We start from the raw sequence: 27,368 nt of genomic DNA on the forward strand, positions 1-27,368 counted from the left end.
ATGTGTTGCACAGCTACAACCAAATATTACCAAGAACCTATTCTGAAAACATGATGAATTGCATGTTTTAGTTTCATTTAAAATGCTTACATGGTCATTCTCATTCCCCGCTTAATGACTTTGCTACAAGACACCAGAACGCCAGTATAGTCAAACCACAGGCTTTAATATACGGTGTCACTTTGCATTAACCAAAACCCCATTCATACAATCAGTCTGCTTTATTTAAGGAGCAAAATTGTGGAAATGTCTACCAAATCGAAGTCAAAATGTAACACAGTTGCCTGCCCCTGCTCCTTGTGCATGCATGTATGTTGCGTTTCTAATGATACTGTGATGAAATAAACAAAACAACCAAATGAAGTAGAGTATGCACAGTTTGAAGTACTTTAACAAACTTCAAAAGTCCGTTCAACCATTCACTTACCCGACAGAAGAACAATAGTTTTTCATGAGGACAAAATGACATTGATTTTTGAATATCATTATGGACATTTGCTTGATTGTCACAATTTGCTACCGATAATGAGTGTCAGGGGACACGATAAAAACTGTGTAAAGAAACCCAGAATCATGTGGGTCTGAGAAAGCGATGTCTAAACAGAGATGATATAGAAAATCAAACACTCTCCAGGATTAGTGTATGAGAAAATGTTTTAGCAGTAGCTGTGTTAGGATGATATAGGGGGCAACTGAGGGAATAACGGCCATCTGGGGACCTATAGTCTTTGTGTGTATGTTCATGTGTGTCGGCTCGTGTGTGTGTAGGAGAATTTGTGGGACTAAAATATCCTTGCAGTCCCCCTCCATTAGTCTCTACTTTCTGTCTGGCACCAGCCCAAGCACTTATACCAATCTATCTCCATATGCCGCCTACTACGCACGCATGCATGCATGCACACACACGCACACACACACCCGGCGGCCACCCAAGAGAACAAATTAGCTTGGTGATATGAGTAAAGCACAACCAACAGGAAGCGTGTGCAGCATGAGCCAGGTTGAATACCAGCCATCCACTCTGCTGTATGTTTTTGCATCAGCTTTATGGGCATAGAGAATGAATCCCTGCAGAGTGTAGCAGGGTTTTAACAATTCTGTAACCAAAGAGGATGGTGTTATCACAACCCAACATGCAATTGTATCCCCATGAAACACGAGCGCCTGTCGAGTGTTCGCTATGAAAAACACATCTACAGTTTCACTCAAATTCAAAAGGCCTGTGCTCACTCCCTGCCGGGCTCCCCGCCCTGCTTCCCGTCTTCATGAGGAACTCACGTTGCACAGGGCCGCACGCCTTCACCCTGAGGTTCACATGACTCCGACTCCTCCAGCGGTGTGCACTCCGCCCCCTCGCCAACAGGGAACTGGACCACCTGTCTGAGCCGAGTGCGATTGCCAATGGGAGACTCAGGGTCCAGGCAGGTTTTAGAGCAGGGGCCCCACTCGATCCAGTCGGTCAGCTGGCAGTCCTTGGGAAGGACGCAGGACTGGACAGTCAGCGGCAGGTCTCTCATTGTGCACTGGCTGGAAAAAGGATGAAGAGAAGGGGAACAGAAGGGAGTGAAGGTAAGGTTAAGTACCACCAGGAAGCCAATGTGACGAGCCAAGAAATAGTCGGCCATAAAACCCTGAGACCGTAACTTGACGTTTTTACAATGTGGATTTCAAACAGATTTAAACAAACAAACAAGATATGCACAATCACACACTGTTGGTGGAGAACATTTTGGGTTTCAGAACCTTGTCCAAGGACATTTATGACCAGGCGCCAGAAATAATCCACTGACCTTTCAATTGTTGTATGATTAACATCCCCCATTGCTTAACTGTAGCACATGGATATCAGATATGTATCTAGGTTCAGCTATGTTCAACTTGACTTACTTCTTGTAACAACTAAATTTGTTTTCCATGCCAGAAAGTCGCCCCTCAGTGTATGCGGGGTTCTAAACTAATAGCCTTAGCGTTGCTGTGCAAAACTGCTTAAGTTCCCTTACTCGCATAATCCTTTCATTGGCAACCAAAGAGATTACCGTGTGCAGGTTCTCGAGAGCATGGTGTGGTTTTGATACTTTAAAAAAAATCTGTTTGAAGTGCAATGGCTATTAATTCATTTTGTGCAGGATGTCTTGTGTTCTGCTAGTGAATATTTTCTCTGACCATCATCTGACTGCAGTGCTTTATCTTCACCTCAGGTATTGCTTCAGTTTGCACTGAGTATAGCAATGCTGTAACAAGTAGTGGAGTATGCAAACATATTTCCAAACGTGCTGAACTATTTATTTTAGTTATACTGATAAAGTTCTGTCTCTGTAGTGTTTACAACCAACTACCATGCCCAACATAAACCCTGTTATCCTGCTGGAATAAAGACAAATAAAAGCAGCAAATATGAATATTTAAAAGGCTGTAAAATTGCAAATAGTTGGCAGTTTTTCTTGATAAACAACTTTGAGTAGACTGAACTGCACTGCAAATGACAAATCAAAAATGAATAATCAAGTACAAATGGTAAGCAAATAAGCCTTACAACTCTCAACAGAAAAAATACGTTTTTATCTATTTGTTATTCTTACACATCAACAGAGTGCAGCTTACTCATGCCTCATTACAGTGACATCAATTCACATTACCTCTCAATGTCATTTTAATATCAATGTTCCAAGATGCCTTAAAGACATGGTTTTAATAGTCTTTGAGCAACACATCTGTGATACTTTATCTGTGTGCATAGTGCCTTTAAACCCTCTACCCTTGACTGCTGCCACATTGTGTGATTAGCTACTCTCATTAGCATACACCCTGCATAACCAGTTTCACATTAGGGGTACAACCGGAGTGGTGTGGCAGTGTGTTTTAAGACAACCAAAACAACCTGTGATCCATTGCTCACACACATCTTTGATGATCTAAATGGCATTTAGATGTAATGAATAACCGGTGCTTCACTTTAGGTCCCTTCCAAATCATTAGAAATTTGTTCTAACTAAAGCCGACTGCTTTCTGCTCCTCAGTCTGGATGTCTTTCCCCTCGAGGCATTGCAGCTGACGAGCTATTAGTGCTAATTACAGCTCTGCTTCATTTAGAAACCTCTCATTTAGACGCTGCCACCACACTTCACCTCCAGCAACTCAGATTTGGGATAAATGAGGAAATGTATGAGCTGAGTATGTTTTGTTTTTTTCTTCTCCTGTGTCTTTGCGGATTAAAACACCTCTGCAGTCTTTGAAGTGGTACTGAAGCGACACTGTCAGAAATCTTAGTTCTGTTTTATTCTGCCAAACTCACTTGGTATTCTGACTCATTTTGCATCTGAGGAAAACAACGACAATTTTGAACAGTTAATGTGATGCACTGAGGGCGATGGCTCAATTTCCTGTCTCAGATGGAACTCCTTGTGTTTTAAAAAGCCCCTAATGCAGCCGATGACCCATTTTTGCTGCCACTGGATCTTTTGAGTCATTTTCCGTTTGTTGTGCGAATGCCCAAGCATTTTGTAGAGATTTCAAAGTTGCAAAAAGAAGTAATTATTTCTTCATCTCAGTCATTCAGACAGAATGAGGACACACTCATTCTCTATTAAAATAACTTAGAATATGTCTGAAAATGTTCCCTTTATGTATGGTGTTACTCATGGTAACAAGGGACTCCAAGGGGCTTTCAGACAAAATAAAGCAGTCAGTTCATATCCTCATTAAAGCACTTGTACAGTATACTCATTACTTATACTGCATTCAACAAAAAAGTGAGCCACTGCCCGCGGAATTGTCTAAACACATATTATTTGTTGGTCAAGTGATAGAAGAGGCCCTTTTATTAATTACATTTTTTTTTTTACTTTAAGCCTTTAGCAAAGAGGTGGAGTCAAACATGGTGACAAGCTAAATTACTGCAGCATGCGAGGCCTGCAGCATTAACTGCCATGATGTAATGTGATACCCCCCCAATATTTGCACAGCAAGTATTTAAAAAGGTCGTAATGCAAGCTTAATAAATCGGACACAAGCAGAAGACTTTGCATTGAGGAGGTCTCCTGTTTTGGGAGGACAATTTGAGGATTATGGAGAAAGCAAGGACCAAATGACAGATGTTCATCAAACAAATTTGGGAATGAAGTGTGCAAGATGTTCAGAAAGAATCTGGCTGGGATACGACTGGGTTACTGCCTCACTGGGAAGTTTGTTCCACTTTTTCCGAAAGTGGCAAAAACAACTATTAATATTTCAGGACAAGAAATAAACAAGTCCAGGATTAATATTTATGCTCCTAAGGGCATGAGAGTTGTTTTCAGGATTCCTTTGAAATATTTGATCCCAGTCACTACTGAAAGCGCTGCGCCAACAAAGCATTAATGAATAGATTTAGTACATAATTGATCAAATCTTGGAGTACATTGGCATGCGACAGATATGTCTTGCTTTACTGACATGTTACTGATTCTTTCCTTGAGATCAGAGACCTTATGATAGCCCCTCACCAAGTTTTGAGCAAAGAACTATGACTTTTTAAGTTACCGTCAGTCGAGGAAGAGAAAAAGCGATGATACAGAATGGAGCTGTAGAAAGAATGGCTGATTACTTGCAGCCATGACAAGAAGGAATCAAGGTTTTAATAACGAATAACAGCATGAATGTTGTAACAAGAACCAGAATAAGTCTTCAACAACTTCAACCTAACAACCGTCAAAAGAAGTGGACAGCAGCTATGGCCTTTGGAGTCCATAATTGCAAGATTTTTGTAAACACTTGTTTTTAAAACACTATTCAAACTGGAAGACGAGATACTAAGGAAAGCATTCCTCAATTGGTTGTAAAACATTGAAGACATACATCTGTAGGGCCTTTTGGAAAGCCAAATACACTTTTTCTGAAAACCAAAAGTCCATCATTCCTTGTTTACAGTAGGTGTTTTAAATAGTCACATTAGACAATAGACTCTATAGTATTGCCCAGTTTCAGTCCAGAGGGTAGCGGTACTGCAGGTCAAGCTCTTTGGTAATAGCCAAAAACAGCTGAAGATGCTTGAGTTTGCTTTTTAGGTAGTGTAGTAGTACAGAGAACCATTTAACTATTTCGCCAATTATACATGAACTAACACAAACACATGGATTGTTATGCATGGATTGAGTCAGAAAGTCTTCACAGGGTCCTACAATTTGAGTTGAGGCTAAAACAGTTCGATGTGTCTTCTTCAGGCACGACAGCTTGTGTTGAAATTGCTGAACTGCTTTCGTCCTGTTCGCTTTGACTGAACAGATGGAACACAAATGAATTTAAGTATCAATTTAGTGTACTTCGGCTGCAGTTACAACAGGAAACAGAAGATGGAAACTGTACATGCCTTCCTCCATACTTGCTATTGCAATAATAGCTGATTGATTGCTATTGATGTATTGGATAGACAGTTGAATGTTTTTTTGATGACCAGATTTAAAAGTCTTGGCGTATTTGTTGTTCATCGATGTCCTCTGTTGAGAGATGAGTGGAGGCATTTGATGTATCTTATTTTCAGTCAGAGGGTGAGAGTACTTCATGGCCACAGGTTGGATCCCCCATGGGGTTAAAAAACACGTATGGGTACTCATAAGTTACAGCATGTATTTGGGATAAGCCCATTGAAGACATAATGCAATGTCCTGTTTCTATTTTGGGAAATGGGTTAACTGATCTTCTCTTAATGTTGAGACCTTAACCTTTAAATATAGAGAACATAACTTCCCATTATTATTCACTTGAGAAGATTTTCCGTAGCAATGTGAATTCATTGCTTAGCCTGAAGTGAAAAAAGGGACAGTTAAATTGACATCACTTTAACTGTCCCTTATCACTTTTCTGATAACATATCATCACACATCCTGTCCAAACCATAGGACAACCCTCCAAAACGATCCTTAAAAAAGTAACATACTAAGTTGTTGCAAAAATTGATCCCATGTCATAAAAAAAATTGCTTTGCCACTTTCATCATCTGAAGTTGACATATAATACACTGTGGTAAATTGCGCTCCTTTGCAGTGACAGCACAGCACTGACAAACGGGGCCGATAAACATCAGCAGCTATGTGTCACTTCCTGACAGGGATAAAAAAAAAAAAACTTTCAGAAGGACAAATTTGGCATTATGTTAGAAAGGCACTGACTCTGGGATCAGTACAACTAGACGTCAAAGGTTCAGGAACTATGAGGAGCAATTTATCTGCTGACAAATATAAATAGATGGGTAGAAATATCGACAACAACTCCAAATACAGGAAAACAGACAACATTGAATAAATAAATAGATTACCTCTGCTTCCTGTGATATGGGAGATAATTGCTTATTCTTCAAATGAGAAAAACTATAGCTAACATGTTAATTATCGAGTTGAAACCCTGACAAATATTTTACAATTGCTTAAGCTACTAAATCTAAAGGTCATATAATGTTACTGAGGGGGAAAAAATGAAATGATCTCCACTATCACGCTGAAATAATATTTTTGCCACTTACTTGCGTGCGCCAATGCTCCCATTCCTATGAATGCAGGTCACGTCCCGAGTCTGGTAGCCCACCTGGATGTCCCAGAACGGACTCTCTTGCCGGTTAAGGCGGTTCCTGGTTCGTTTCTTCTGGATAAGCTCTCTGGTCTCTGGATCTTTGACTCCAGCTCTCTCCCTGACCCCCTGGTCTTTACCTTTTCTGCGCTTAACCTGGCGTTCTGTCCGAGTTACAGGGAGGACACAAGGGTTCCAGGGTCCAATCCTGAGACTGTACATGCCCTCTGGACCTGTGCAAGGCCCTGGTTTACAAGACTTAAACTCAGTAAGGTTGGGACAAACTGAACCTCCAAAAAGTGGAGGGACCAGGACACTGCGGACCCTGGTTTTGAGGCCTGTTCCACATGTTTTGGAGCAGGGTGTCCATGGCGAATACTCAGAAACCACACAATCCTGAGGGCAAGGGATTAAACAGGCCTGCTCCAGGCGCGGTTTGGGCTCAAAGTATTCACAGATGGAATCCTCTGCTGGAGACTCATCTGATTTGAGAATGCAGCCCACCTCCCGGGTCTGAATGCCCTCTTCAGCCCCACTACATGTGAACGGCCGTGAGGCCCATAAGGTCCTTGCTGAAACTGGCACACACACATTCCAGGCACCCAGTTGCCAGTCATAAAGGTCCTTGTGCCAGTCACACACACGGAAACAGTTTCTCTGGTTGGAAGGGCGCTGGCCCTGGTCACAGTTGGTGTGAAGGGTCGTCCAGCCGTCCACATGGGCGCACCACACTGCCCGGCTTTGGCTTCCACCGGGGCCACAGTCGCTGCCCATGCATCGACCCCATGGACCTGTGAAGCACATGAAGAGGCTCAAATTACAAAATGAAATGAAGAAAAATGCTAATCATATAACCAAACATCATTTAAAACAGCTCAGAAATAGGCGGAAATAAAAGTGGTTTTGGTTTGGAATAATAAAGCTCCTCAATTTAATGGGATTGACAGATTGCATCAGGTTAACTATTTGCTTTTGGATTTGTGAAAATGTAATATTTAAAGACATATTTCTACATGCTGTGAATTGATTTGAAGTGCTGAATTAATAAATACCTCAGCAATGGCATATAAAAACTCTTGTGTGGCTTTAAAACAGAAAACCAAAAGATGCAAGCATGAATTAGCCAAACACTTCAAACCGTCCTAATGCTAAGGACAGACTGAGACACTTTACTGTAGGTTGTCAAATGAGGAAAAGCATATAATGCACATTCAAGGGTGACAGTAAATTCACAGACAACTCCCTAATGCGGTCCTTGATGTGAATTATGTTGAAAAGCCGTTGGCAGCCAGCAGCACATCATGTATGAGTGCAAATAATACATCAAATTCAATAAAAAAAAATATGTCTCCCTGTTTGGCATTACACATGGGTCAATTATTGGTGCATAGTAGAAACAGTCTGGGTGCTACAGGGGTGGGGAGGGATGATTTTGCAATGCAAATACAATGTGCGACAGTGGAGATTAGTAGTGATCAAAGGAACGTGTCTGAAAGCATATTTGCAGCGGCTGTGAGTGATCTGTGGCATTTATCAAACTCAATTGGCAACCAGCAGGAATTGTTGCAAACATCAATGAAATGTATGTGGCTGTAAACAAGTCTCTGGCAATGCATCGCTGTACCCTCTCAGTAATTGTAGTAGAGTTCCAGCAGAAAGTCCTAGAACAGGACAGGGGTAATGAGAGGAAGTCTGAGCTTAGCAGAAATAAGTCCTAAATCCTGACGAATGAGTAAACGTTTTTGCACTTCCTGTTCCCCTCGTCTAAATGTTTTTATTAGTTGGTTTTTTTTGGTGTCTTTAACATGTTTTATGGGCGATTTATATTTAAACTATGACATAAAATACTAAATATTATTATTACTGCAAATGTACAACCTGCAAAAGACTTTCAGTATCCCCTAGTCCACCTGTACCTCGGTGGTGGTGACATTAAATAACTTAGTTGTTCAAAAAACACTTCAATCAGTTCCTTCACTGTGAAGAACATGAGCAAGGTATCATTGTGAAAGAATCCAAAATGCAATGTCCTGTAAACTTGCCCAGCTCCACAAAATGTTTAAAAATCCACTAAACACAGTTATTCTCAGCTGGTGCAAGCAAGTTGGGTAACACTAATTAAAGCAGGTTTGCACTCTCACTTTGTCTTAAATTGCTATTGATACTAGTGAGAAGAAATCAAACTAATTGGGCAGCTTCACTTACTACGCCTCACATTAACCTCAGGTAATTGATATATCAGGATGTGGCCCTGGGGCTAATTGGATCTTTTGTGGCAGTGGGCAGTCAGTGTGAGGCAGCTTATGTTGAACTGCGACCATGCAGAGTTAAAAATCACGCCTGGTGGAAAATCAGGAGCACATTTCCGGCAGTGATTGCCTCTGATGAGGCAGCTTGTTGCCTTTTCTCTCATCTCAGCGGCTGATACAGCTGACAGGATCCATCTTCAGTCGACATGACTCTGTAATCACAGAAGCCTCAAAGCATACTCTAAATGTTCGGTTTATTCCTCACTTTATCAAAACACTCGATCAATGTCCAATTCTCAAGTGATGTATTCTGTAAGTTTGCTGGGCATCTACTTCCACATCACATCAGGCTACTAGTCTTTTGAATTTAAGGACGAGGGGTAAAATATATTAGTATTCCCCAGACAAATCCTCTGGGAGTCCTGGGAGTCCATAACATCCATATGGCATTTTGTTTAATCCAATAAAGGAAAAAGGGGTCTTGGATATGGTGCATTCAAAACACAAGCTGAATGACCTCTTTAGAGCTGATAGTGAGGCAGAGAAAGAAAGCGCAGTGACGAATAGCTGATCTAGAATCTAAAATATAGAGGAATCTAGACATGTTTTCCGGTACCAAAAGAAAAACACCTCCACCCCAAAATGTAATCCATCCCAGATAAATGTTATCTGCTCCATGTTGATTCTCTGGCACAGCTCTCAAACTCAACCCTCCTGCAGCCCAGAATGTGAAATATAGATATAAGGATCACAAAACTCAGTCATATTCAAGATGCATGGTCTAAGTTTGCACAGTAAGAGTCTTGTTTACTCTGAATCTCATTCCCTTTTATCATACATGACATGTTTTGTTTTCTTAGAGCATTGCAGCTGTAACCATGTTAAAACTCAGTCTTTCTTCTCCAAATGTAAATCAATGCGAAGCCCCAGTAGCCTACAGCAAACATTTAAATATTGCATGCAGTCTGGCAGCACCATTTCACACTATGCAAACAAACTGTGTTTCACCTCCATTTATCACTTGTTTACTAGAAAGTATTTACAGAATTAGCTGTGACACTGCTCCAAATCAGGTCTACTAAAAAAAAAAAAAAAACCTTTATAATAATGTCTTGATTTTGAAAGGGTAGACCCAATATCAAACCGATTGACATTGTGAAAGTTGAGTTGATTTCGATGATGATGCAGTTTTACTAGTACTGCATGCAAAGAGCTCAGGGCATGTTCAATCTATATGTAAATGTAATTTTATCATTTGGCAACGAAACTATTCTTTCTCTGTCTGTTTATTATTTTAGCTGACTGTGAATGTAGATTGACCTCTACAGACTTGTTATTCATTTTTTTTATTTTGTATTGATGCAATTCAGGTAGCATATTTGCATAAAATCTGAGCAAAACTGAGAGGGTTAAGAACACGTTTCTTTGACAATTAAATGCAGTATGAATAGAGAAACACTCTCTCGCTCAGCGACCTTGTGTGTGTGCTGTCATGCTTCATAGCATTGTAAAAGATGAGTATCACAGTAAAGAATAGAGAATAGTAACCAGTTGCGCAGGAAATAAAGGGGTCAGGCGGTTGCAAACTCAGTACAGGAATGAATAGAAAAGCTATGTTATGTGGTGACAAGGTAATAATAAACCCTTTTTCTCTTACAGAACACGATGACCAAACCACAATGTGCCATATATTGATCATTCAGAGATTATATCTATGCTAATAGTTGTGGCTGTACTCCTAAAATTAGCAAACTAAAGTGCATTCAGAAAATAAACGTATCTTTCTGACTTCAGTTTTAACATAGCAACACCATTTAATGTTGTGTTTACAAAATGTATATTATTGCATAAATGTGTATGATACGTTTGTCTCCAGCCGTGACTACACATGCCTCTGTTGTCATTATAAGGGATTACCATTTTGAAAACCAAAAAGATTGTTTTTGGGTGATTTTTATTATAATAGACCCTCTTAGTCATCAGAAGAATCGCTGATTTAAGTCGTTACGCTCTTCCTGCTCTCAATTTAAAGCATTTGCATAATGACCATAAAGCCTCATTGAGACAATGAATTGGGCAAAGAAATGCACGCTAATATTCAATCACATGCACGTCACGCTAATGTATGTTGGTTTACAGTATTTATCCTAAGATGCATTAAAATATCAGAAATTAACGCAAAAATAAATCCCACTTTTTGATTGACTAAAACAAATATCAGCCAGAAATAGTATGGTATTTGTTACTCATTTGTGTAAATAAATAACTTAGATTTCTATATTGTATATTTTTTTATAGGTTTGTGTGTATGGCAATTTATGTCTTGACCTTCACTTGCAGTAAAACCAGGAAACTAATGGACATTTAACAAAAACTAAAACATTTTCTAAAAAGAAAAGAAAAGTTTTGAGGGCATTTTTAGCTAACTCAATAATAAAATGATCTATCCTTCGTTTTACTTGGGGCCCCCGTGGAGCCCTCAACAGGTCACTTAGCACTCGAGTCCCCAGGCTGCACACTTTGAACAATATATGTGGTGGAGTGAGATACCCTCACTGCCGGGGTGGAAGGGTGGTCTCTGACTGCGCCTCGAGTGTCTATTTAATGAACAGCTTCCTTGTCCCTGCAGGTTCAGCTTCACTAATGAATGGGTCACTGTGTCGCTCTGTCTCCGTCTGCTTCTGTTTGTTTATTATTTCTGAGATTAACAGCATCTCGCACCCAAAGTCAGGACCTTTCTGTTGGCTTGGTCAGGAATAATTGCAGGATCATGTAGACTGCCTTGCTGGCCCTTTTCCATAATTCTTTAACCAGTATGAAAAGGTCTAATGAACTATAAGCTGGTTTGCCTCAATCAGTACAATTAAGTTTTCTAAAAGTACTGCACTGTGCACTGTTAACCAAAGTGCGTCACACCTTTTCTCCTCTGGTGGAAACTTGAGATAAACACTGTTAAAGCCCCCAAAGTATATTGTCAAAATGTTTCTATGCTGTAGAGTAATAAGCAGCAGCAGTCAGAAGAGGAAGAGTGAGTTAATGTACATGTTGTGTAAGCCTCTGGGCTCAAAGGATTTGTTCTCCCACACAGCTCCAGTAATTGAGAATGAGTTCAGTCAACTTGTCTGATTAAATCACAGCTAAGAAAGATTATTTTACAGAGGCTCTTTGAGGACTATATTCCTTTATGGATATGGCTGCTCACTTAAACCTCCTTTCAGTGTTTAGTTAGTATTCTCAGGTTTGTCAAAGCCTGAATAAAACAAATCAATCTAAAACGGTCTAGTGAAGCTCATTTTATGACTAAAATGGTGTTTTAAATCTAATGCAAATGTGCCTGAAAATTGATCCATCAGTTTCCCAGCATCACAGCAAGATGTCTGTTTCATTATGTAACCTTTGTGGGTTTAAAAACCAACCACAGCTTTTTCAAGGCACTCTATTCCTGCTGTTTCGGTTGTTGAAAAGCAACTTCGATTTAAGCTTCTGATTGTTCAACACTCTATGTCACTTCACAATTTGGACAGCATTAATCGCATGTAATGACACGCGATAATTGCATGTTTGCATAGCCGATGGGAGAACTAAGTATTAACACATTGAACTTGCCATGTTGAGTTGCATTAAGCTCAGTAGATCATTTAGTTTGCTGAAAGCTGCAAAACAAATCTGGTGTGCCGAGGCGAGGGTCTAAGAGGGCTTTGTTTTTGTGTTAAAAGAAAATGTTTCCATTCACATCACTCTTGTCCTTATTGGGCATGGTCAAATAATCACTATTTAGTACCAGATGGACATTGGCCTTTTGGTCTTAATGAAGCCAGAATGCATCAGTCGTTAGCGTGGAAAATAGCAAAGGAAAAAGGAAAACAGACCAGAGGCTAATACTAAACATCTGAAGGAACACTTTGAGGAGCTTAGCATTCACGGATGATTGTTAACCCTGGCCTGCATTCAGTGTGATCGGTGCCCTGGGCTGTGCGGCACTAAGCCACAATGACTAAGGCTCTCCACTCACACTTGATCTCAATTTCATTAGCTGTAATACCGTGATTGTGCTTGCATGGCTTGAAGGAGCTTCTTTGATGACTCTTTAAATGTCCAGCACAAGGCAGACATTTCAACAAGTCACACAAAGTGAGACGCTCATTTCCATTTAAATTTTTATTTTTGATCCTCTAATTTGACTCCGTATTGCAAATTTACAAAAGCAGTAATTTGGGAATGCTTCTGTCCCCAAGCATTGCAAACTGTTGACTAGTTTAATGTCCATTTGAGTACAACACAGAGCTGTGAGATTGTGTTTTGCAAACTACAGTAGAAACCCAGTTTATTCCAAATGTCCTTTAGCAGTTACAGTGTTTAGAACAGAATTCACAAAAGTGCACATAAGCAGCGGCATCATCAAGTTAAGCACCTGAAATTGAAGATGAACCAGAAAAGACATGTCAAAAAACCTGAAAGTAAGCAACAGAAAATGGAAGACTAGGCTGTTATAATGTTGTTTACAGATATGCTGTGTTTTTTTTCCCTTCCTGTTAGCTCATAAACACCCCCAGAGGATGGACGAGTGACAAGATAAATTAGAGAGAAAGTGCTCCAATCACAACAACACCCACATACTTGGCAACAAAGACGTAGCTGTTGGTAACATCAAAGAAATACTCCAAATACTTTGAGTCAAAAGGTCAGGACCAGGCACCGAGCGGGAGTGACAATCCGCAACCTCTAACGCTGCCTTTTTCCTATTTGTCATTGCACCAATAGTTACTAAAAAGTCACAATGTGAACTTTAGGCGACAAACACATAAAAATTCCAAGAAGTCATAAGCAGTTGCCGATGTAAAGGTGTGTCATGAAACACGACTCTCATATACTGTTTCGCATCATTCATGACAATCTACAGTAGCCTACATGCAAACAGTCAAAGTGCTAGAGTTAAAAGGGCACCATTACAATGACAATGCAATGCATCACTGCACATACATGCTTAAAGGTCTCCCATATTTTAACAACATATTGTAGGGCCATATCCTTACAAAACATGTCTGTGAAGTGTTTTGCTCAAAATACCAAACAGATCACCCATTGTAGCATGCATCACACCCCTCTATTTCAGCCCTGTTCCAAAGGTGCTGATTCGGTGACTATCGCTCTAAATTTGAGCCGACCTGAAGTTGGCCACGCCCCTTTGGAGCGTCATGCAGCTCTCCTCTATGAAGAGAGATTTCTACCAGGAAATAATAAACGCTGCCGTGATTAAACGCCATATTATGTTCAAAACCACATCAAGCATTATTTCTGAAACACTTATTTTCTCAGTGTTTACCGCTACAACAGTGACATTATATGTATTATGTATACAACTCTACTCTAAGTCCCTCCTGCAGACATCCTGCTGAACACACAGAGCTGCGGGAGGGGATTCAGCTGGCGACTTTATATTGTGGACGATAGGTTGGGACGTGTCACATGGGTGGGACGTTGCCAGGAGTTCAATGTAAAGCCAGCCCACATTTCGGTCATTCCGTCATGACTGACGCAAATCTGGATCTGCTCATTTGGACCCCCGTTTTTAGAGATGTGGGTAACGAAGAAAAGAGAGAGGGTTGTATTTTCTGACACTTCTGTGAGTCTACTAACACACCGGGGACACATATTTATGTATAAAAGACATCAAAAAGTGAATTTTGCATAATAGGGGACCTTTAAGTCAAGATCACCAATTTCCTCCCCAAAAACTAATCGCAGCTCTGTCTTTAAATTCCAAAACCTCTAAATTATCTTAATGCAGATTCTATTGGGTAAAGCATGTGTTTAGCTGCTGAGTTTTCAACCTTGAGTTTGACCAACAGTGCTGTCTCACCCCCCCCCCCACACACACACACTGATTGTAACTGATGAGTTTCCTGTCTCTAGTTTTTCTATTTTTCCTGAGCTGAGCTATTTTTGTTAATTACTTTGAAGCAAACGAACAAGGTGATGGATCAATCAGTCCATCAATCATAATCACCGGCTGTCGCAGAGCTGAATCAGACTGATAATGACAAATCTCATTAAACAATGTAAACAATTTCATTACTGAAATACATGGCATTTACTGTGGGTAAAAATAACTTTATCTGCAACAACAGGGCACAGCAGAAAACGTTTGGCAAACCATTCTTGTACACATCCCTCTCAGGTAAACATTGCTTTATTCTCTGAGGCCCAAACCACCTCTGTAAAACACACAGCCATTTACATTGGTAACCTCAATTGAAAAGCCATATTTCTAATTCACCAAATACGGATGCATTTAAAACATGTTGATATGAATAACTAAACTTGGTTCTTCTGAATGATATCAGTCTTAAATATACATTATACCAATACTTTTTGTATAATATAGCATTGAATTGTTATAATTTGGAACCTGTTTGGAAAATCTAATTGATGTGTTTAAGTAAGACAAAAGTTAAGTCTTAAAATGTCAATATATAACTCACTTCCTTAATAACTAATATAATTATACTATCACTCAATCAAGAGACAATTCTATTTTGTAATCTCTAATATTTCAAATGGGTCTGATGATTTAAAAACAAAATGATGAATACATTTTCCCACAAAATAATTGGTTGATTAATAATAATGAAAATGATCCTGTCCTCTATAGGAATAGACATTTAAAAAAAGATAACATAAAGAGTTCATGTGAATTTCTACAACACATGTTCTGCACATGGTTACTGCTGTACGGTTAGTTGTGTGTTTTCCTGTGACGGAAGTCTAATGTGCTACACCCCCATATTCAACATTGACCTCCACAGTTTTAATCCTCCCTAAATAAAGCATACACCACCTCCTACACTGGTATTAAATTATAAGGAGAGGAAAAATCCAATATGTTCCTATTTCCAAGAACACTGTGCTACACATATCAATAAGAAGATTGCAGTCATGTCTATCCCAGCTGTAAGACCACCAACTGTTGTATTTGTTTCCGTTATTTTTTATCTGTTCAAGATTTTGCGCTGTTTACTTTGTTGTTATGGAGAATCATTATCAGTTGTCATTTGTTTTTACATCATTGAGGCAGTTTTAGTTTTCCAGTTTTGATTTTGTGTCACTGTTCTTTTTTGTGGTGGATATGATTTACCGTCTGGGCGTCATGAAGATCAGAAACCACTCATGAAGAGAATAATGGGGATCCGTGCAAAACACTGGTCGTAAATAAACATGCAGCTTCCCATGCATTGGTTTTCAACATGCACAGTTTGTTTGAAGAAAATAATGTCTAAACAGCATCAACATCAACAGCACTGGTGTTTGTCAAACGGACAGTTTCAAGAAGTACATTTTCTTCTAAAAACGCCTGGTGGTACACTACAGATTATTGATGACATTATGACAGGGAGCAAAAGCTGGAGAGAACTGTCTTTTTCTATCTGGAGTAAATGTCTGTATACTAAACTAAAAACAAACGTGACCTATCACAATTCATAATGTTGATGTTAAAAAATGCATGCAGCCTGATCTTGGTTAGACACATCAGTTGCCTCTTCAAATCACCACAACTTTGGATGAAACAGACGCTGACCATTATACAGAAAACAAGTCCCCGAAAAAGTCGTACTGTAAAGGCTGTGGCTGGGAAAACTACCCTCTGCATTTTAAGTAGAGATGCTGAATAGAAAACATAACAAATAATGGTGGCAATGCCCATCACTGCCAAAGTAAAAATAAATATGTGTCTGCAATGCGGTGAGCTGTTTTATCTTTATTTACCAAGGAATGAAAGCTCTTGTTCTGCAGGGAGGTGATACAAACATTCAAACACATTTACAGCGAAGAGCTGTCCAGTGTAGCCCGAGTCCTCCAACACTGTCTACAGAGCCGCTGCACATGTCTGGCTTTTGTTGACTTCTTGACTCAAATCTGAGCGGACAGGCCAATGGAAGACTACCCTAAAGGGGTGGGATAGCTTGGCAAAGTGTAAGGGGGAAGGACATGAGGGTGAAGTGAGTTTCAGTGCCACACAGGGAGTGTCAGAGGCTTTGTAATTCTGCCCTGTGGATGAAAGCCTCGGGTGTGTGATATGCTGTACTGGCAGGATTTACAAGAGCAGCAGTGACACTACCATTAAAGGCGTTTTACTCTGAGCAAGAACCCACAGAAAGAATGAGATGTACACACAGCAGGGATACTTGTTTTCCCAGAGGATGATATTCTTCTAGACAGGGTGTGGTATTATATGCTCATTTCACAAACATGCAATATGTATAAGACTGGTTGCAGTTATGCGAGGACAGACACAACACCAAAGGCAGGATGACATGTTGTAGCACCGAGCTTAAACTAGATGACAGCCAGGCAGCCTCCCTAAACAAAACTCATTTCAACATTTTTTTTTTGCCATTTATGATATCTTGTCCACCTCTGGTGTATAGGGGGTGGACACCATATCCTGAATATATATACAATCCACAACAGAAGCCATTGATTCAAATATATAGTTATTTCTGAGGTATTTGTTTATGATGTCGATATTTGACAACACTCGATTGCCCAATTTAATGTAGCATTGCCATTCAAAAGTTTAGAAAAACATGCCACAAAAGCTTGAGTGGGTGCAGTGAGATGGCTGAGAGAACTGCTCTTTATTTTTGAACAGCCCTCTTGACAAATAGATGTTATTTTGTATGAAGGGTTTGTTTTGTACATGACAAACAAAACGCTGTACCATAGTTCAACAAGACTGGCAACTGAAATGGTAGAAAAAGACACAAATACCTCTGAGCAAAAGTGCCATAACAATAGATGATGAAACTATAAACATGCAGAAATGTGCAGATTGAAATCAGAAAATTGTTAACAGATTGGACTCACAAATCATTGTTTCAACTGTTTCAGTCCAGCCACTGAGTATTAAAGACTTCAGAGAGCCCAAAGAAATATTTAGAGCCAATTTGGTAGTTTCCAATCGCTTGATTTGCAGCATGTTTGTCTTTAGGATGTTTACTTTAATCCCCAGACAATCTGGAGGTGGAAGAACTTTCTCAAATGTCTGGAAGTGACCTTAAAAAAATCTACAGAAAACTTTCTTTCCAAACATATACTCCTGTTAACTCTGGATGATCCACAGACCTAATTTTTAAGGATTTAACTGGAACTACTTTCAGAGTTCTTGGGACACGCTTCCTGGAAAAAGAATGTGCTGATTTTTAAAATGCGATTGTTCAATACTATCTAATATTCCATGCAAGCAACTCATTTGCCGATTGGGGCAAAAAAATATCTGGGGCATACCTCAACAAGTTGTTCAATAAAACCAAAAGCAACTTGAATGAATGGATGCCACGAGATTCTATTTTAAAGTCCAATTTCTTACAATCTGAGTGAGCTGACCCTTTAATATTTAACATAAATTTCACAGTGGGACAGCGGTAGGCTGCAGATTTATTGAATTATACTCGGCAGGTGTTGATTTAAGACCCCCTATAATGTGTATCTGCATTTTTCTCATCCCTGGTTGTAAATCCCCTTCCGACAGTAATATCCAGTGCATGTAGTGGTGGATAATCTTTTGTGTTTCGTGGATTAAGCTCATGCTATGTGGATTTTCTTGACGGAGGATGCAAAAAAAACCGACAATCTTTGAATGAATTTTCACGTGGGGGAGAGTGCAAGCAGCATGAAACAAGGCTGTGGGCTTTAATTTTGCCGGTTTGAGATGCTATTGTTAGAGATTTTGTGTCACAGGTGTGTCTTTCTTTACGCCGCAGTGATTCTGCATGTGTTGTTCTGAGCAAGGTATTGCTCCAAGGGGGGGAAGCTTGATGATGTAGCTGTCACTTTATTAAGATACATTTTCCAATCACATGGCGAGATTTCCCACCCTCAGGAGTGCCAGTATTGGGATTTGATTACAGCCTCCCACAATGCGTCACGTTTTACATCACAATCCAATAGCAAAGAAATACTAGAGTGGGGATATTCTGCAGCCTCACCTCCTAAAACGAGAGGTTTAAAATGAGCTCTGGGGATAAGCAGTAAATCACAAGAATGAAAATCATCACAGTGTTATGTATCAGCTCATTTAGCAATACTGAATGGAGGATCTGATTCAACAAGAGCTGTAAAATTAGTGGTGTTCATGAACTTAAATGCTACTAAAACAACTGTGAAATAAAAGCAGTTGTTATTTGCTTCAAGCATTGCTTTTCTGTTCCCGGTGAATAACAGATAAAAACTGGTGTCATATAACAAAACAAGATGACAAAATAATGAAACATAGCAATAAGAAAGAACTCACATGGGATGTGCAGTGGAATATGACATGAATGGTAATTATTACTGTGCACTCAGGACTGATATTGTTGAAGAAATGCTTACACAGGCTGCTTTTGAGTGAGTCTCCCAGCATTTTTTTAATTGATTGTTTTAGTGTTACGCTCAAACACAATGAGATATATTCCCAGACAGTCGGTTCATATCATGCCACGAGTTAGGACTGAAACATTTCATTTTCCTGCTTTAATAAAGCTTGGAATTACAGAACAATACAATAAAAATCATCTCATAATCTTGTAAAAATCATCTATAGTGCCACAAAGACAGTTTGAGTAAATGGTAGAATATCAAAGGAGGATTGCCCAAAGTCAGAAATCGACAAAATATCACAGAAGCCCATAATTAAATGATTTAAACATAAAGGACAGACATCTTCCTATTCTGTCTGAAAATGCTAAAACCAAGATACAGCTCAAATTCATATATTGGTTTGTACATATAAGGCAGCCCAAAGAACAGCAAATGCTGATGGGTTTGTTTCTAGTTCGGTCATTGACCTGATGATGGTTCTAGAAAAAAATTACTTAGAATTACTTTATTTATCCCAATTTGGGAATTTCTTATGTTGCAGCAGCATTGTGGAGCATTTCACCCAAATACATGTCAACCTCATGATGACGCTACATGAAAAGCTATAGGATGATCAAAGTCACTAGGACTCATCCTCTGGTGACCATGAATGCCAGTATAAAATGTAATGGCATCCATGGTAGTATTTATTCTAGATCACAGCAGTGGACCGACTGACCAGTATTGCTGAAACAGATAGTCTGTATGTGTTAATCCTAGAGTTTAGCTGTTATCTGTAAGGGTCGAATTTCTTTCTAACTGAGACATTGCCTACATGAATCTTTGGTTTTAACTTCTCCCGAAGCGGATAATAAATACACCCCAAGGGCAAAACAGAATGTGTTTAATTAACAGCAGTAAAGAAAACTGTTCAGAGAAGGAATACCAATATGTTAACTAACTTCCTTTTGTCGATTTGGTTTTCTATGTTTTCTAAAGCATCATAGTCCAGGCAAATTGGTACATGTACTGTATATGTTAGTGCTATTATATAAATGTCCTAAACAAGTCTATTGTAAGTCAAAACCATCTGGCTGTAGGAGTGGGAAGGTGGCAAAAACATGTTTAAGAACTTACAGTAAATGAATATACATTTACAGAATTGTCAAGAACTACAAGTTTTGGAACTTTGCAATAAACACACACAAGACAAAAATAAATCAAGTCTTCAGTTAATGACGTGTTGTTAAATAAAGAAACCAATCAACTCAGCATCCTGGATATAAGAACGTAACGCTTGTAGGTCGATTGCTTATTGAGGTGCAGGCCCACTTTCCAGAGCCTACAGGGATCCTTCTTGGATTCCAATTTGACAACAGTAGGGAGGTGGGAGGTGTTGGACAGAGAACATGAATATCAGAGCCAAGCTGGATTCAAAGCTCACACACACAAATGTATGCACACACTCAAACACCCGCATGCATGCACACACACACATACACATGCACACAGCAGGCCAAAGCAAAGCAGACTGTGATCATACCACCACATCGACCCACCGCCTTCTGTTAGCTGTTTTCATGCTTGCCTTCTTTTCATGTCATGCTTAAGTGTATGATGAAAACAGAGAGGAAGGTGAAATCAGGGTGAAACCTTTGTATTTCATTATGATGACTCAAAATTGGAATCAGAAACATCCGGCGTTTTATTATCACTGTTGCTTTGATTACTTTTGCTTTACTCTGCAAACATCTTCCTGACATTCTGGGTATATCTGAGAAGAACTCTTATTTGACCTGGCCTGAATTGCTCACATCAGTAAAATAGGTCAACCGAAATGCATTACTGTATTTTTAAGATCCTGCACACCTGCAACATTTTTTAAAGCTAGCGAACCGAACCAGAGGACAGATGTCTTTGCATGCAGAAAGGGTGTGAGGTGACAAGAGTGAACCTTCAACAACCCTCCTCATCTGTTCTCTGCCAAAACACACAGTGTAATTTATTTATCCTGGAGAATAAGGTCATGTAGCGATATCTGAAGATCCCTTGGGTCATTCCTTTATAATGACTTTTTTTGGGCAGGACAGTTCACACAGAGTTAACTGTGCTTCGTTGAGAGGAGTTTCGGCTGCTTGTGCTCAGCAGAGTAATGAGACATTTCGAGCCATCTCAGCAACCAAATTGACAGCGTCACTGACTGGTGGTCCACTGGGAGCCCCTTGTTAGGATGTTGAGATATAATTGCACGACATGTTGGCATTGGGGGACATAAAGAGAAAGGGCAGAAAGGACGCTTTTCAGCATTCTCATGGCTATGTTTGAATGGTTAGGCCATATCTATATATTGCCATGCTATCAACATCAATCCTTTGAACACAAAACTAGATTTTCTTACCTTCAAATAAAAAGCTCCTTTTAATTCTCTTTCTCATCACTCAAAACAAATGGTGAAGCAGCCGTGGGACAAATGATTGATTACTATAAAACCAGGCTCGCTCACTCCCCCAGTATTGTGAAGATCCTCAGAGCCAAGAATAGATCTGAAGACTGACAGCTGCCTCTCCCATAGGACGCCAGCCTCTTGCTTGTGCTAATTTGTGCCAATGCCTACGCATGTAGAGGTGTGAGCAAATAATACCACAGAGGTTTGGGCACACTTGTCAGAATCAGTCAGTCGGCCTTGATTGAGTGGAAAGAATAGGTTTCTGGTGCGACTGCAGTTAAGACGCATATGTTTACCACGCACCATGCATCTCTGTACGCATGTCGTATTTAATATAGCGCACAGCATAGAAGCCTTTGTTCTGACGCACAATATTTGCATAAAGAAGTTTAGAATATGAGACTGCCCCTCTACCTTTCTGAATACACTATGGTCTCTGTGGGGGATCCCACAGATAAAGAAATGACACACTGCCAGCTCAATGTCAACTTTGCAACTATGTAAAAAACCTCTGAATAATTCATAAGAGCTGCTGTATGCTTTCTATGTGCCAAGGAATACAGTGATACTGCAAGCATGGCATCCCTGCAAAGTAACAAAAAAGCACAGGAGTATAGAGCTTTGGCGTTATGTCTACTGTTAACAAAAGTGGTGGCTGTCAAACTGCGGAGGCCTTTTCCAAGAAGGGGTGAATTTGATCCTTCGCATACCTGAACGATTCTGCCAGATGAAGGCGGATAGAACAAGCTACTGTGAACATTAGCTTTCAGAAAGAAGCTTTTTCTCGCAGTCAATTCAATTCAAGCATTCATGGAAACTCGAACAGTGCCCTTCCTCGCTTAGTTGCAGCAGTATGTAGTGGATAACCTTGATAGCAATGCTGTATCTGTTTTCTGTACCAATGCAGAGCCGCTAGAATTGAAACAGGTAACGGGCAGGCAGGTGGCCAGAGCTTAGTGGCGATATTTCCAGCCAGACATCCGTCTGACAAGAGGTGTTGCAGCTAATGAAATCATGAGGCAGGGATGAACATGGAGAGAAAGATGCCACCTGTGTTCCACAGAAATAGCTTGGGTGTTGAGTGGAGTGATGAAGCTGTGATCTGAGTCTCAAGCCTTTCCATCCGGAGTATGAAGCTGAGATCTTACCCCACCCCCCCCACCACCTCCTCACCACTTCTTAATTGGCTAGATGGGGGAGATTATAGAGCCCCTTGGAAAGAGTTGCTAGGATATTGATGTCTCAGGATGGACATTGCTTTTGTCAATTTTTGCCTACCAACTGTATTTTCTCTAAGACATTGACACACATTTTTTCTGTTATGAGCTTTTAATAAAAACATTATTAAACAGTATGTCAAAAGACAATAGCAGCCAATGAGAAATCAGATGAAATGTCCCCTTTATCAGCATACAACCTCTGTTAGCTAAGCATCATTAGTGAAGTGTAAACAAAACAAAAAAATCTATATTTGATAATAAAGATAATCCCGAGACTTGTAGTTCACTGATAATTATCATGTTCCTTTAAAGAGGAGATCTTCTAAAAAGCTCCCCGAAGACATAATTTACTCGAGCTAACGGATTGACCGGAGGGCAAATCAATAACAGCAAGCAACTGTTTGTGCACTTTAGCAGAAGCATAAATCTCTGTCCAACAACATGAAGTGCCAATGCTGTCGGAACTACTCAACTGCATGAAATGTGGGGAAGCTGCCACAGCTTCCATATGGCAAATACAGCCATGAGCTTGGACACATACACTTACTGTAAGCCAGGGCAAAATGAATTGGCTGTGAATATGTTTTAATGCTTACTGTCAGCATTACTAAAAAGAAACACTGCAAGAAAAGAAGGGTCAACCAAGAAAACAAAGATATTTGAAGCACTTCAATTAGAGAGGAAAAAACAACATTGCATGCAGATAACATCTTTTCCTTCAAAAGATAATCCCTGCAGTTAAACATAAGGTTCACATTTGCAGAATGTACCAATCTTTTGACTCGTATAACAAAGTAATATACTATTGGGGTTGCTGAATGACATCTCTGTCACGTGTTGCAGATATTTTGGGCTTTCAAAACTCACCACACAGCCTGTGCTCTGTTTTAGAGGAAAAACTTTTCATAAAAGTTGAAGTTTTGAGTCACTTTCAAACCTTTTTTCCAGCTCACACTGTCAACAGCTGAGTGCTGCAGGAAGGTGTCATGAATAAGCTTCCATTTCTTTCTCTAGTGAGCACATCAACAGAGACAGAGGGAGGGCTATTTTTGCTCCTGTAATTTACATGGCAATATGTTATGATTGTTCTGCTGACATATTTATTGTGTAAATTAATAAAAAAGTCACAAGACTGTAATACTTAATCAATCAATAGCCACATCTATATGAAAATGGAACCCTTAAAACATTTTCTTATAAAAATAGATATAAATTATCCATCATCTCTATAAGCATAGTGACATTATGGTTTATAATTTACAACACTGTATTATCAGAATGGGTTGAAGCTGTTATATTTGCTCATTTCAATGCTACTAGCTTTCTCTGACAAAAACAGCAACTTATTTATGACACTTCCTCCAGCAAACAGTGTTTTGAAGGGTTAGTTTGGATTCAAAAAAGTCACACAATAACAAACCAAGCGATTGAGGCAGCTGTAGCACAGCAACTACCGAGTTCTGCAATGGATAATTACTATATTTATCAAAAAGGAGTCTGGAGCCTTTAAAGAAAGCAGAATAACAAATGAAGGGAAAGGTAAAGCAGTGAAAATATGCTAAATATACACTGACAATGATTCTCTTAGGTGGGATATTTGTTTGTTTATTTATTTGTTTAGGTGTTGCTGGTACCTCTTTTTGATATTCTGCATGTCTCTGGGGGGCCCTACCTCCATTATCTGAATATTTTCCAATGGGTAACGGCTTTCCAATTCAGATGTATCCCTTTAACGATTCAATAGATGCAGGTAAGAAGACCTGAAGATGAAAAGGATGGCACTCGAAGTCCAACACGTATAGATTACAGGACTGGTCTGTGAATTGCTCCATCGGTACTGTACATGCATGTCATCATGTAGCCCTCATCTGATCTTCCTTACTTACACTCTGTCTCATCCTGACAGTGACATAACAAGAAGTGACATCACAAGGAATATCATTATGTATAAATGAGCCACCCACTGCTTTAGTTTCCTCCATAAATTAGCAGGAGAAAAAAGAACAAAGCTTTCAAGGAACATGATATTTAAATCGTTCCTGCTCACTGCAGAGTGAGAGAAGCTAATAGACTGCCAACCCTGAGCTGCAGAAAAGGAAATTGCGGCCGAATAGAGCAGGTAAAGAAGGTGGTCCAAGGTGAGGTAACTCACACACATAAGAGTGCTATGATCGCACCAGGAGGTGTGAGCTGTAAAAACTGCCACCCCCTTCTAAAGGTGCAAAGATAAATGAGCACACAACTCTCTGTTTCTGCCCTTTCATTTCATTTCTGTGCTGCTCCAGGTAAACATGAGAGAGAGAGAGAGAGAGAGAGAACGAGAGAGAGAGAGAAATGAGATGGGGTCTCTGAGCATTTTACTCTATCACACAGATACACAAACACACAGGCAGAAAGGGGATGGGAGCTTTGAGGATATGCACTTCTTCAGGCAATTAAAACATGCATGCCGATACTTTCTCTTATGTACATTCACTCGAGCACACACATATCCAAAATGCTACCTTACATGGATTTGGATCTAGAGAAAACAATCAAGGAGAACACTTGAACCAGATCTGTATGTGCAGCTTGACACACCATCATCTCGAATAAACACATAAATCTCATCCCCTTACTCCCTTTTTGTCATTTGTCCTCAGTTTGCGACAGCAGAGAGATCAAACACTTTACTTCCGAGTCCATGTAAGTGGAGACAACACAATCAGATTAAACACATACAAGATAATAGCTTCCCTGTAACTGTGATTGAACAAGGGAGCCAATCATTTCTCCTAACTCAAACCGGAAAAGACTGTGCTATGACTCGTCTATTTAAGACACCTTTCTCGCTTCCTTGATCCAGTTGTAACATCTGGATTGAAACACACACACACAGAGGTTTTAATCAGGGGCAAGCAGCAGGACAGGAGGAGAGAGCGCTGAATCCATTAAATATGGATTAGAGTGGTAATCGCTTGAGAGTGGGACATGAGGGCAGAGGGCTGTGGGAGGACAGCCAGGTGGACGAACTGGTTTGACATGGACTTCAACAGGGGCAAAGAGAGAGAGGGAGAGAGAGATAAAGTCAGCATGGATGTGGCAGCAGTGTCCTTAAAAATGCAGGCTTAGTGTTAGCATATAGAGGCCTACAAGCTAGTTTATTGCTCCATCTGTTCAAGAGCAAATAATGGTGGCAAAAAGGCGATAAAGGAAAATGAACACAGCATCTGAGCACTGAAAGCAGCAGAAACGAGTGGGTGCTAGGGACTTGTTTGTTTGTGTCTGTGTACATGTTGCCCACGAAGGGCATTGGCTGTGACAACACTGTGTAATCTGGGAATAAATGTGGGTTAATGATACTGCAGGCCAGATGTGCCTCACTCACGTGTCGGACGCTTTGCGGATGTTACTGGAAAGTGAATGTCAACACCATGGCTGCATATTTTAACACTGACGGCTAAATATGTAAATTCTGTCTGCGATAACACGGGATGAGTAAGTGGCTCAGCAGTTTTGGATCTGTCCAGTTGAACAGCATCAGCATATGTGTATTTACAAAGAATGCATCTTGTGACGCATTAAAACAGCAGCAAATAGCATGCTGTATTTAAATTGGACCCCTTTTTTCTATAAAAACACATATTTGCAATAAAGGGAATTGTGCCTCCTTTCATGTTTCAGTGTCAATGGTAATTGTAGTCCATTGAAGAAATGAATTCCCCAGTAGGCAGAGAAAGCTATTTTAATTTTTCAGGCTTGCGGAGCCCTGCCCTGTTAATGAGCACTTGCTTTTTCCATGTGAGGATTTGTAGCATTTTTTGTTATGCCATTGACATGGTTGAAAAACAAGGAATTTGAAGATGCCAAGTTGGATTCCCGAATTATTGTTTTCCTTTTACGTCACCAACCAATAACTTGATGAATCATGTAAAGTATTAGTACAACAATATTCATCTATCAGTTCAGCACTAGTTCAAATAATACATTACTCATAAATTAGATATCAAAACAATGTACTTCGGTCAGAGACAACCTGGAAAGCACTTGAAGCAGAATGATCCTCTGTCGGTTCAAAGAAGCATTTTACTGTTGGTGTAACAAAGCTACACACCAAGAATGTGTGCTTGGATGGTATTCAAATTCAGCAAAAGTTGAGTTGAGTAAAGAAAAAACAACCTTCATTATCCACGATTATCCTTCAGCTTCAAATCTAACACATACAAGACTTGAATCACAGCTGGCAAGTAAGTTTGTGAAATCAAGAAACACATCTGAAATGTGGCTTTTGGGTGTGAAAAGCTTCTCTGAAGAAATCCTTGATATGTGAGAGAGTCCAAAATACACCCATATGAAAGAGAGTCTTTGCAGGGTTTGGCAAACGGTGTCTTGGTTTGGCCACCAGTGAATAATGCTGGAAGCACAGTCCACCGCAGAGATGCATTTTGTAGACGAGACCCTCAACAGAACGATCTTCACTCCAAAGAGGCTGTTTCAAAGGCACCCCAGTAGGTAGAGGATCAAAGCTATTCCAAAGCTGCCCTGGACCATCATCTTTATCGCTTTGTTCTGCAACACTTCCCCCGTATTCAGCAATGA

At 39.9% G+C, this 27,368-nt stretch overlaps 1 protein-coding gene across 1 annotated transcript in view; it reads right to left on the minus strand.

The window, feature by feature from the left end:
* thsd7ab (thrombospondin, type I, domain containing 7Ab) overlaps positions 1–27,368 on the minus strand; it is a 122,007-nt gene that overhangs the window by 73,088 nt on the left and 21,551 nt on the right. The window contains exons 2-3 of the mRNA XM_063879199.1: positions 6,494–7,328; positions 1,279–1,527 (exon numbers count right to left, since the gene is read on the minus strand). Of these exons, the coding sequence (XP_063735269.1) occupies positions 1,279–1,527; positions 6,494–7,328 (1,084 nt within the window). The remainder of the gene's footprint in view (positions 1–1,278; positions 1,528–6,493; positions 7,329–27,368) is intronic.

This window comes from Eleginops maclovinus, chromosome 3 (assembly GCF_036324505.1).
Source record: "Eleginops maclovinus isolate JMC-PN-2008 ecotype Puerto Natales chromosome 3, JC_Emac_rtc_rv5, whole genome shotgun sequence".
Taxonomy (NCBI): domain Eukaryota; kingdom Metazoa; phylum Chordata; class Actinopteri; order Perciformes; family Eleginopidae; genus Eleginops; species Eleginops maclovinus.